The 12,811-nt window shown below is 42.6% G+C and overlaps 1 protein-coding gene across 2 annotated transcripts in view; it reads right to left on the reverse strand.

The window, feature by feature from the left end:
- Window positions 1-12,811, reverse strand: part of gsk3ab (glycogen synthase kinase 3 alpha b) — a 35,235-nt gene that overhangs the window by 6,700 nt on the left and 15,724 nt on the right. For both annotated transcript variants that reach the window (XM_062992733.1, XM_062992732.1), the window contains exons 3-8: window positions 11,337-11,420; window positions 10,809-10,919; window positions 9,973-10,103; window positions 9,664-9,868; window positions 8,342-8,437; window positions 706-892 (exon numbers count right to left, since the gene is read on the reverse strand). In XM_062992733.1, coding sequence (XP_062848803.1) covers window positions 706-892; window positions 8,342-8,437; window positions 9,664-9,868; window positions 9,973-10,103; window positions 10,809-10,919; window positions 11,337-11,420 — 814 coding nt within the window. The remainder of the gene's footprint in view (window positions 1-705; window positions 893-8,341; window positions 8,438-9,663; window positions 9,869-9,972; window positions 10,104-10,808; window positions 10,920-11,336; window positions 11,421-12,811) is intronic.

Below are 12,811 nucleotides of genomic sequence, written 5' to 3' on the forward strand. Positions count from 1 at the left end.
AAAGAATGGTCAAAAATTCCCATAAACACACTCCTAAACCTTGTGGAAAGCCTTCCCAGAAGAGTTGAAGCTGTTATAGCTGCAAAGGGTGGGCTGACATCATATTAAACCCTATGGATTAATAATGGGATGTCACTTAAGGTCATATGCATGTGAAGGCAGATGAGCGAATACTTTTGGCAATACAGTGTATATGCAGTTCCACAGACCATGGAACGCATTAACAGGTTTCCCATACATCCTTATGGGGAAAATACCTTTAAACTCAACGTCTTTAAATCTCAATGCCACTCCCAGAACTAACTGATGTTGAGTTTCAAGATAGCACTGTAGTATAACAAATGTGTAAATAAATAATAATAAAAAACTCTACCTTTAGTTTAAAGTTACCCTCGACCAAAAGGAGACCACTGAGAGTTATGGGCCACTAAGTAGCATACAGCAAGCTGTGCTAGTGTTTACAGCACAGCAAGCTACAACAAAGTTCTTTAATACAGAAACTACAATGTATGCACACTGACTACTTCTCTCCTGTCTCATGGACTTCAAAATAAGCAGCTACATACTTCTGATTCACAAAGACCTAAAGAGAAGGAAACTACTAACCTGAGATTCTCTGCAAGTGTGCTAGTGGGCGTTAACTACATGCATCTAAAATGTGGTACTACCAATACTTTAGAAAAATAAAATGTGGGATTTACTGACCCACAGGGCTGAAATTGAAGAGCAAAGGCAGCTCCCGACCACTGGGCAAACGAGCGTTGGGCTGGCGCATCTCATCAAAGAACGCATGGGCACAGGCCTCCAGCGGAGAAAGACGCGTCACAGGTGTGTATTCCAGCAGGCGGGAACACAGCGCGATGGCCTCTGGGGGTGTCCTGGGTTTAAACACCTAAAATACACAAAACAAGAACAAGATTGTAGGTTATTAGATTTTTAGTAATGTTGGAGGGCAGAACTAAGACTTAATTTACTGATATTATATCTCAATTTAATTTATAATTTCACTCCGGGACAAACAATTTGCTTTGCTTAGAGAGCAAAGCAGATGGTACGACGATCTGTGCATCTTTATATTATTTGAAATCGGCATCATGTGGGACGCAGCCCGATCTGACGTAATCGGCTCCACGAAGAGTACCTTCAAGTGGGACCGCCTACAGCAACTATTTGTAGAGGTGTACCAATCAAAATGTCTCTTCGCAACGGTCTCCAAGAGAATAATTGATGTACACTTCAGACTTCAAACTCTGAATGAAAAAAGTGTACGCAGCAGCCGGGTTTAATTATAAATGCAATTTCATTTTGAATTACTGCAGCCTGTAACCACAATAAAGCAAAAACGAGATAAAGATCTGCAGGTATCGGTGGAAGTATGGCAGATTTGGAGCCACAGATGGGACTCACTTTTTTACCCACCTGCCTGGAATGCAATTATTTAATTCAAAATGTGCCAATGCACTAAAGTACACTAGCACACTGAGCCACCACTGAGAACTGGAATATGAATATCTGCCAATCAGATGCTTACACGGACGTTGGTCTAAAGTAAAGCTAGCTGAAATTAAACCCAGAAACCGATCCAATGTCTGATGGATGTAGGGTGGGGGTGAGAGTCTAGTCACGTCCAAAATAAACAAACTTCATGAGATAAATACTGTTTAAGTTCACTAATCTTTGATCTGTCTCATGGGGGACCCTCAAAGCAGGACAACTTGTACTAATGAAGTAAAAAAAATGAAATTTAGAGATGTGCCTTTATTATTTGACACTGGAGAAAAAAGGTTCTATTCTAGAAAAAGTAATGCAACTAAATTTTACATTATCTGGCAACCTGTCCTGATATTTATAGAAAATCCAGATTATCTAGCCCAATTTACAATCTAGCTGAGATTGCAAGCTTAAATCCCAGCTGTACCGTCATCCTGGCTGGGTATCCAACAACAATTTACTGTGCCTGAGAAAGAAATATTGGTGTAGTTCCCCAATGCTGTTGTGAATGCTTTGACAGGCTGGTCAAGGCACCGACACAAGAGGCGGTTGATCATAGAATAAAACAGATTGACTGGTTGCGATACGGCTCTCTGTGAGACTCCACTTCTAGCAGGTGAAACAAGAAGCCGGCGACTACATGCGTGTTGGAGGTAGTGTTGGATAGTTTGGGGCTCTTCTCATTCAAGACAGGTGTGGTGCAAGCGGTGTAGAAGTTAAAACAGATAATTGATAATTTATACTCTTTATATATATATATATACAGTGTATCACAAAAGTGAGTACACCCCTCACATTTCTGCAGATATTTAAGTATATCTTTTCATGGGACAACACTGACAAAATGACACTTTGACACAATGAAAAGTAGTCTGTGTGCAGCTTATATAACAGTGTAAATTTATTCTTCCCTTAAAATAACTCAATATACAGCCATTAATGTCTAAACCACCGGCAACAAAAGTGAGTACACCCCTTAGTGAAAGTTCATAAAGTGTCAATATTTTGTGTGGCCACCATTATTTCCCAGAACTGCCTTAACTCTCCTGGGCATGGAGTTTACCAGAGCTTCACAGGTTGCCACTGGAATGCTTTTCCACTCCTCCATGACGACATCACGGAGCTGGCGGATATTCGAGACTTTGTGCTCCTCCACCTTCCGCTTGAGGATGCCCCAAAGATGTTCTATTGGGTTTAGGTCTGGAGACATGCTTGGCCAGTCCATCACCTTTACCCTCAGCCTCTTCAATAAGCAGTGGTCGTCTTAGAGGTGTGTTTGGGGTCATTATCATGCTGGAACACTGCCCTGCGACCCAGTTTCCGGAGGGAGGGGATCATGCTCTGCTTCAGTATTTCACAGTACATATTGGAGTTCATGTGTCCCTCAATGAAATGTAACTCCCCAACACCTGCTGCACTCATGCAGCCCCAGACCATGGCATTCCCACCACCATGCTTGACTGTAGGCATGACACACTTATCTTTGTACTCCTCACCTGATTGCCGCCACACATGCTTGAGACCATCTGAACCAAACAAATGAATCTTGGTCTCATCAGACCATAGGACATGGTTCCAGTAATCCATGTCCTTTGTTGACATGTCTTCAGCAAACTGTTTGCTGGCTTTCTTGTGTAGAGACCTCAGAAGAGGCTTCTTTCTGGGGTGATGGCCATGCAGACCAATTTGATGTAGTGTGCGACGTATGGTCTGAGCACTGACAGGCTGACCCCCCACCTTTTCAATCTCTGCAGCAATGCTGACAGCACTCCTGCGCCTATCTTTCAAAGACAGCAGTTGGATGTGACGCTGAGCACGTGCACTCAGCTTCTTTGGACGACCAACGCGAGGTCTGTTCTGAGTGGACCCTGCTCTTTTAAAACGCTGGATGATCTTGGCCACTGTGCTGCAGCTCAGTTTCAGGGTGTTGGCAATCTTCTTGTAGCCTTGGCCATCTTCATGTAGCGCAACAATTCGTCTTTTAAGATCCTCAGAGAGTTCTTTGCCATGAGGTGCCATGTTGGAACTTTCAGTGACCAGTATGAGAGAGTGTGAGAGCTGTACTACACACCTGCTCCCTATGCACACCTGAGACCTAGTAAAACTAACAAATCACATGACATTTTGGAGGGAAAATGACAAGCAGTGCTCAATTTGGACATTTAGGGGTGTAGTCTCTTAGGGGTGTACTCACTTTTGTTGCCGGTGGTTTAGACATTAATGGCTGTATATTGAGTTATTTTGAGGGAAGAATAAATTTACACTGTTATATAAGCTGCACACAGACTACTTTTCATTGTGTCAAAGTGTCATTTTGTCAGTGTTGTCCCATGAAAAGATATACTTAAATATCTGCAGAAATGTGAGGGGTGTACTCACTTTTGTGATACACTGTATATATATATATATATATATATATACAGTGTATCACAAAAGTGAGTACACCCCTCACATTTCTGCAAATATTTTATTATATCTTTTCATGGGACAACACTATAGACATAAAACTTGGATATAACTTAGAGTAGTCAGTGTACAACTTGTATAGCAGTGTAGATTTACTGTCTTCTGAAAATAACTCAACACACAGCCATTAATGTCTAAATAGCTGGCAACATAAGTGAGTACACCCCACAGTGAACATGTCCAAATTGTGCCCAAAGTGTCAATATTTTGTGTGACCACCATTATTATCCAGCACTGCCTTAACCCTCCTGGGCATGGAATTCACCAGAGCTGCACAGGTCGCTACTGGAATCCTCTTCCACTCCTCCATGATGACATCACGGAGCTGGTGGATGTTAGACACCTTGAACTCCTCCACCTTCCACTTGAGGATGCGCCACAGGTGCTCAATTGGGTTTAGTCCATCACCTTTACCTTCAGCTTCCTCAGCAAGGCAGTTGTCATCTTGGAGGTTGTGTTTGGGGTCGTTATCCTGTTGGAAAACTGCCATGAGGCCAGTTTTCGAAGGGAGGGGATCATGCTCTGTTTCAGAATGTCACAGTACATGTTGGAATTCATGTTTCCCTCAATGAACTGCAGCTCCCCAGTGCCAGCAACACTCATGCAGCCCAAGACCATGATGCTACCACCACCATGCTTGACTGTAGGCAAGATACAGTTGTCTTGGTACTTCTCACCAGGGCGCCGCCACACATGCTGGACACCATCTGAGCCAAACAAGTTTATCTTGGTCTCGTCAGACCACAGGGCATTCCAGTAATCCATGTTCTTGGACTGCTTGTCTTCAGCAAACTGTTTGCGGGCTTTCTTGTGCGTCAGCTTCCTTCTGGGATGACGACCATGCAGACCGAGTTGATGCAGTGTGCGGCGTATGGTCTGAGCACTGACAGGCTGACCTCCCACGTCTTCAACCTCTGCAGCAATGCTGGCAGCACTCATGTGTCTATTTTTTAAAGCCAACCTCTGGATATGACGCCGAACACGTGGACTCAACTTCTTTGGTCGACCCTGGCGAAGCCTGTTCCGAGTGGAACCTGTCCTGGAAAACCGCTGTATGACCTTGGCCACCATGCTGTAGCTCAGTTTCAGGGTGTTAGCAATCTTCTTATAGCCCAGGCCATCTTTGTGGAGAGCAACAATTCTATTTCTCACATCCTCAGAGAGTTCTTTGCCATGAGGTGCCATGTTGAATATCCAGTGGCCAGTATGAGAGAATTGTACCCAAAACACCAAATTTAACAGCCCTGCTCCCCATTTACAGCTGGGACCTTGACACATGACACCAGGGAGGGACAACGACACATTTGGGCACAATTTGGACATATTCACTGTGGGGTGTACTCACTTATGTTGCCAGCTATTTAGACATTAATGGCTGTGTGTTGAGTTATTTTCAGAAGACAGTAAATCTACACTGCTATACAAGCTGTACACTGACTACTCTAAGTTATATCCAAGTTTCATTTCCATAGTGTTGTCCCATGAAAAGATATAATGAAATATTTGCAGAAATGTGAGGGGTGTACTCACTTTTGTGATACACTGTATACTGTATATATATATATATATTTATTTAATTTCCTGTTGTGGTTATGTTTTGATTTTAATAAACAGGTATTATTTTTCCCCTGCAATAACTTTTTTGCATATTCAGCAGCATAGTACAAATCTGGGGACTCTGTAGGAACCGGTTATTTTCTCTTTTGTTCTCTGACATAAAAACAGAGAACCAAAATAATACATTTGAGAATTTGAAGTGTTCCACATTGCTGTTATTCTACTCTGCCCTAAGAGTTAAGCCTCTACAGTCCTCACTACAGTGTGTACACTTTAGCACAGGGCATAGTGGAGGGCGTAGTGGAATAGATGAAAACTGTGGTGCATTCCAGCCTTTACATACCCGCAGGCAAAAAGCACCAGTCCGAGATCCTGAACCTACAAAACCTGGAAACCACCTGTCTTTTGTTCCACTTTTCAACCACATTCATCATAACCAGTTCTCTTCAATGTAATGCACTGCCTATCACATAATAGACAACCTGACCTCACCCAGCTGGTGTATGGACCCTTAAAGCTTCACACACAGCATTGTTATGAATCATTGTGGCATGTGTTCTTTTTATATGTCTTTATATAACTAGTGCTGTACCAACCAAATTATGTGAAAATATAATTGCCATTCTAATCTGATTAACTGGTTGTGCCACCTTTAGCACTAGAGGGCAGAGTTCTTGGTTTTGTTGGTAGTTAATCCAGCCCTAAAGCAGCACACATCCACACATCATCCCACCAGCACCACCATGTTTTCACTCTGTCACCCTCTAACAGATTTTGGATCAATCTAACAGTGGAATCACAAATACTGACATTATCTTAAGACAGGTGAAGCCTGTGATTTTTTTTAGTTCTTTGTGGGGCTTCATTTGTGGTCTTTTTTTTTTTTTTTATATATAATGGCCCTCGCTGTGATTTGTGAGAGTCCCAAAGGCTCAGCTTTGCAACTCTTTCCAGAATTTCTTCATCGTGGCACCTTGTGACTGTCGAAGGAGTAAAGTCATGGTTTTCTTACATTTATATTAAGGGCACATTTACAAGAGAAGCAGCAAAACCACTTTTGCGCTGGCTGTGCCGTTGTTTCCTATGGAGTGTGGCTGATGCTTAGTTCGCTGCTGCGCCTTCCAAAGCAGCGTGTGCCAAGCACTTTTGCCGTGTTGGGTTTGCGTTTTTTTTTTTAACCCCTTTTTCTCCCACTTTAGCGCATCCAATTTCTACCTGTCAATCATCCTCTCACTAATGCTGGTCCCTGCTCCTGATTGGGGAGGACGAGGCTGCTCCACGCCCCCTCCGAAACGTGCACAGAAATCAAACATCTTATCACCCACACTTGACGAGTGCAGTGCGGTACAGCGCTGTGCATGAAGGGCCACACCCCCTACCTCACTCCTTCCCCATCTTCGTGCGGGCGCCACCAACCAGCAAAGGTCGTAATCGCACTAGTCTGAGAGAGAGTCCCCATCCGGCTTTAGTCCCGCCCCTTAACTGAACAACAGGCCAATCGTTGTTCATGTAGCCACTCAGCGTCAGGCGGCAAGGCAGAGGCGAGATTCGAACATCTTATCACCCACACTTGACGAGTGCAGTGCGGTACAGCGCTGTGTACAGAGGGCCACACCCCCTACCTCACTCCTTCCCCATCTCTATGCGGGTGCCACCAACCAGCCAGCAAAGGTCGTAATCGCACTAGTCTGAGAGAGAGTCCCCATCCGGCTTTAGTCCCGCCCCTTATCTGAACAACAGGCCAATCGTTGTTCATGTAGCCACTCAGCCTCAGGCGGCAAGGCAGAGCCGAGATTCGATACGATGTATTCAAGATCTCAGCTCTGGTAAACAGCGTGTGTTTTACCGCTGCGGAGGACTTGCGATATTAGCGTTTGCCGCAGCGCTTAAAGTACATCTGATTGAACTTTGAGCTTTTCAAAGTGCTTCCAATGAGACAAACTGTTTGATATGGCGTGGTAAAAGCGACTCAGGCAGAACGAACAACGCTTAACGTGACTTATCGTACTAAAACAACGAGTGAGGAATTTCATTAGTGGAGAGAACTTATAACCAGTAATAATTAAGAGAGGCTTAGTGTTCCTATGTTCATTAGTACATTAAACCATGTTAATTTTTTTAATTATAAGCGTTTTAGACTCTCGGAAAAGATGATTCTCAGATTTCTCAGAACCTCGAGCTATAACACAAGTTTAAAAGTGAAACAGTGAGGGAAATACAGCTAAACACAGATACATGCGGATGCTTTTAGAGTGGATTTGATGGTTGTTACACACAAATGCATATTTGTCTCCTAGTGGTCTCATATTCGCTCAAGCCAAACGCTGAGCAAAGCAGCAGTTTGTGCTGAGGCTTGCGGTGAACGAAGCGCAAAACGCTTCTTACGTGAATGAGCCATAAGAAGTGGATTAGTGTAAAGCTGTAAAGAAACACGAGCTGGCTCTCACAGGGAAATGCGGGTCCCCTGGGTCCAGCACTCCTCCACTCTTCCACCAGCATCAGCAATGGTCAAAATGTGCACTATTTAAGAAGACCTGCCAATTGCATAACAAATGTACTCATACGTTAAAAACATATTGTTTAAGGAGGACTACAGCATCGTGACTCTAGGAGGTGACATTGCACTGCGCTTGAGATTACATGCTTGCTTCTCAGTGAGCAACCCAGTAGAATCCCTATCTGTCCAGAATAGAAACCCTGCAGTCATTACCATCCAATTATAGAACAACCAGTTCGACATGTGACTGAGCCCAGCTAAGCCTGAAGAGATGATGGTACTTTTAGACACTTTCTTTTCTAAATAAGGAAATGATCAAAAAAATTTTACCTTAGTCCAGGGATGCGCTTTGATCTGTGGAAATTTAAACTCTGTGTAGTTGGGATTCATTTCCCGGATCTGTTCTCTCGTTGGCGTCCCCAAAACCTGCAGATAAGAAAGAGGATTTTTTTTGTCATGAGTAGGTTTATCTCATTAATCAATAATTAATCATGGTTTATGATCTTACAGCTTACATTTTTGAAAAGTGAAATTCACCTAATCCCACAAATGATTCAGAATATTAAATAACCATGGATTATTATTTTTCTTATATGTTGTTGACTGGTGTACTTTTTTTTAATGCATTTTCCCACTTTTTCTTCCGATTTTAAGCGTGTCCAATGTCTACCCAATTGCGTTACCCTTCCTCCCTACTGGTGCTGACCCCCGCCCCAATTGAGGAGAGCAAACTGACAAACGCTCCCTCCAACACGTGTACAGCAGCCGACTGCATCTTTTCACCTGCACGAGGCGAGTACATATGTGGATCAGCCACACCCTGATCAACATTATTCCTCTACACTGAGCAGACGCCGTCAATCAGCCAGCAGAGGTCGTAATTGCATCAGTAATGAGGAGTCCCTATCCGGCTCCCTCCCTGGATGAACAACAGCCAAACGTTGTTTATATAGCTGCCCAGCCCAGCCGGGTGGCAGAGCTGAAATTCGATACGATGTATTCCAAATCCCAGCTCTTGTGTGCTATCGTATTTTACCGCCGTGCCACCTGAGCGGCAGGCTATAATTTAACTGTGCAATTCTTCCTTTATGCTTGCACGACAACCCATGGCGATGTAAAGCTAGCTTGACTGTGAACAGTTTCTGCATCTTTACATTTATGACGAACCAGTTTTTGCTGATTTTATGAATACAACTAAACATCGGGTCAAATTTCTTGTAGCAGGAGGGGACATTTCAGGTTTCTTTTTTAGACTTCTGCGCTAGACCACTAACTTTAGTAAGTGCAGTAAAACTAGCCCTATTCATATGGACATAAGGAAGTCAGTTGTTATAGTCAATCAATAATAAGAAATGGCATTAAGTTAAAGAACACTAGAGTAGGCAGGTGATAGTGTGCAACTCTCCTCAGCCAGAGTGGGGGATGTGCAAGCGGCAGAAGATTAGTAATGGGAATCAGAAATGCGTAAACAAGGAACAAAGGGGGGATAAAAAGTAGAAAAAGCAGAGTAGATACATGGCAGCACAGTCTATTAGGAGTTTGGCATGTTTTCCCAGTGTGCCCCTTCCAGTCCATAGCCGTGTATAAATATAAAACATCCAGCTAGGCTGGGTCCATCTCTGTGGATACAGTGTAAATGTTCACACTCTCACCTTTATGATTTCCACTAGCTGGTCGACCCCACTGTCCCCAGGAAAAATGGGCTGCCCTAGCAACAGCTCAGCCAGCACACATCCTGCTGACCAGATATCGATGTTGGAGGTGTAATCCGTGGCTCCGAAGATGAGCTCCGGGGCGCGGTAATACCGAGAGCAGATGTACGAAACGTTGGGCTCGCCCCGAACCAATTGCTTCGCACTGCAGAGAGATCAAATGTTATCATACCAAAAAAGCAGTTTTGAATTAAATATAAATGCAACATTTGGCAACCTTTTTAACCATTCATGCAATCAAACACACACCTGCCGAAATCACACAGCTTGAGGACAGCCGTGTCTGGATCAACCAGAAGGTTCTGTGGTTTGATGTCTCGGTGGCAGACGCCTTGGGAATGAATGTATGCCAAACTGCGGAATAACTGATACATATACACCTGCCAAACACACACAAGAAACGTCAGTTACAGTGACTTAACTTTAGTGCAAGTAAAGCAGACATAGTTATACACTAAAAGTCCAAAAGTATGTGGACGGGTGTTTCAGCAATCCTACAACAGGCAATAAAGACACGGGGTCTGTCTGAAAACCTAGTGAGATGCCTATCTAGGCAGCTGCCTAAGTAGAGATGATCCTAATAAGACACCAAACTTATAAGGCAGGTTATTTAGACACACTACTTAGCAATTATGGCTATTGTCACCACAGTTTCCGCTTACTAAGCTAACACAGTTAGCCTCAGGCCATTCAAACCAATGTGCTGAAGCAGCGCAACCAGCTAGCATGCCAGATCACATCTTCCTCTGTGTACTGAAAACAGGTAACTTATTACTGCCAAGCCCGAACTTGCAAATATTTATTTATTTGTGTTTTAACGCCATGTTTAACACATTGGTGGGTTACTCTGGTGGGATCGGTTGGTGGGATTTTGCACCTTGTGTATATGACCTGGTCTATGTGCCTGGTGTGTTCTTGGTTTACTTGAACTTTGCACATACTTGGCACCTTAGTAGGCAGCACTTTAAGGTATCATCATGTTTTTAAATTGGGATGCCCAATGTGATCATGGTGAGGTGTTTACATACTTTTGGCCATATAGCGTATAAAAGAAAAGAAGTCGAGCATCTATGCTGAGGACTTACTTTGACGTAAATGATGGGTATGGTGGTCTTGGCCTTGTTGAAGTGGCGCGCCACCCTGTACACGGTCTCTGGTACAAAATCCAGCACCAGATTTAAATACACTTCATCTTTCTGTTATGGATGAGAAGAGGGAAAACAAAAACAAGGAAAAATGAGGGAGGGAGTGGTCAAATTAAATCGGCACTGCAGTAAATATACATTGTTTATAGCTCAGAGGAGACATCGCTTTACAAAATGCTGCAGTAAATAAACAACATTTAAAGCTACCTTAAAAATAAAAATGTACTAACAAGTCAAGAGAAGACCAATTACAAGGCTAGATTAAAAAATACATTTTAAAAAAATCCTCTTGACAAAATGAAACACTACACGACATCAGTACATAATAACTGCATAAGCAGTTATTTAATAACAATAATCAAATGCATTTAAAAACACATTTAGCTTTTAAATTGAAATTGTTATATGACTATCTGCTGACAAGTCAGTCAAGTAGACAGAAACATGATGTTAAAAGTGCTTTAATACCTTCTCTCCGCTGGAGTAGAAGAAGTAACGTAGCCTAACGATGTTGCAGTGGTCCAGCTTGCGCATGATCTGTAATTCTCGGTTCTTTGAAAAGAAAAAAATAAGGGATTATGAAACAAACCTGTGTACTATTATTTACCAAACATTTCTTACAAAGCCCTGAGCAAATCCCAGGATTTGTTGATGTTCTACGTTAAAAAGAGCACGTCTTGTACAGAGAACACACGTACATGTCGTGTCTTCGTACACGCTTTGTGCAACTTGTTTATTTTTATACAACAGTTAGTTCCGACCTTACAATCTGATTGGTTGAGAAGCGTTCTAACCGTGGTGATATTTGTGATAACAGCACGATCTTTTCACACCACAATGGTATTACTCCGCTGACGCATTGCCAGTAACGACAAGCTTCATGTACACAAGCGCGCACGCAGGTGACACAGACTTTTTTCCCGATCGCGTTTTAAATCCGTGATCTGATATGCAATCTAGTGCACTGTGTAGGGAACATAACCAATTGTCTAATTCACTATCTAGTGCACTATGTAGGGAACATAATCTGTGATCTGATACACAATCTAGTGCACTATGTAAGGGAACATTAATGTGTTTGTAACGCGAACAGTTAGCAAGAGGTTTTTTATTTCTTTTTTTTCCCTTCGGAGGTTCTGGCCGCCTTCTCCTTTTTGTTCTTACCTCTCTGAAATGAGTTTTTGCAACTTGGGATGTCTGCTTTGTAGTGTTAAACTTTATATTCGTTGTGGAACTACTTTTTGGCGGAAGGTATTGTCAATATTAAAGCATATTTATTACGAAATTCAGGGCTTCTTTGATTTATTTTCTTTCTTTATTTTGTAAAAACTGTTGTATAAAAGCAATAGAACACGAGAGGGAGCGTGTTATCGCGAATAACATCACGGTTGTGATTCGGTCGCAGATCATCACAGCCGTGATGTTATTCGCGACAGCACACGACCTCAAGTGTTCTATTGCTTTTATACAACAGTTTTTACAAAATAAAGAAAGAAAATAAATCAAAGAAGAGAAAGGTTCCGTGCACCTGACTGACGTAGAGACCTGACTCACATGTGGTTAAAAAGCTCTGCTTCTCAGCTTAGCTATTTAGATTCCATTATGAACACAGCAGTAAATTGAATTAAAATATTTTAATAATTGCTATGTCGCATTTTGAATAACACTTACACTTCATTAACTTATTTATTAGGATTTTAACGTCATGTTTTACACTTTGGTTACATTAATGACATGACAGGTAGTTACTGGTTACACATAATTCAACAGTAAACACGTCACAAGATTGTGTGTCTCCAATTCACCTCACTTGCATGCCTTTGGACTGTAAGAGGAAACCAGAGCTCCCAGAGGAAACACACAGGGACAAGGTGAGAATATACAAACTCTACAAAGAAAGGACCACTGTGAATCAAACACAGGACCTTGTCGCTGTGATGCGA

The sequence above is a fragment of the Trichomycterus rosablanca genome, chromosome 3 (assembly GCF_030014385.1).
Source record: "Trichomycterus rosablanca isolate fTriRos1 chromosome 3, fTriRos1.hap1, whole genome shotgun sequence".
In the NCBI taxonomy this organism is placed as follows: domain Eukaryota; kingdom Metazoa; phylum Chordata; class Actinopteri; order Siluriformes; family Trichomycteridae; genus Trichomycterus; species Trichomycterus rosablanca.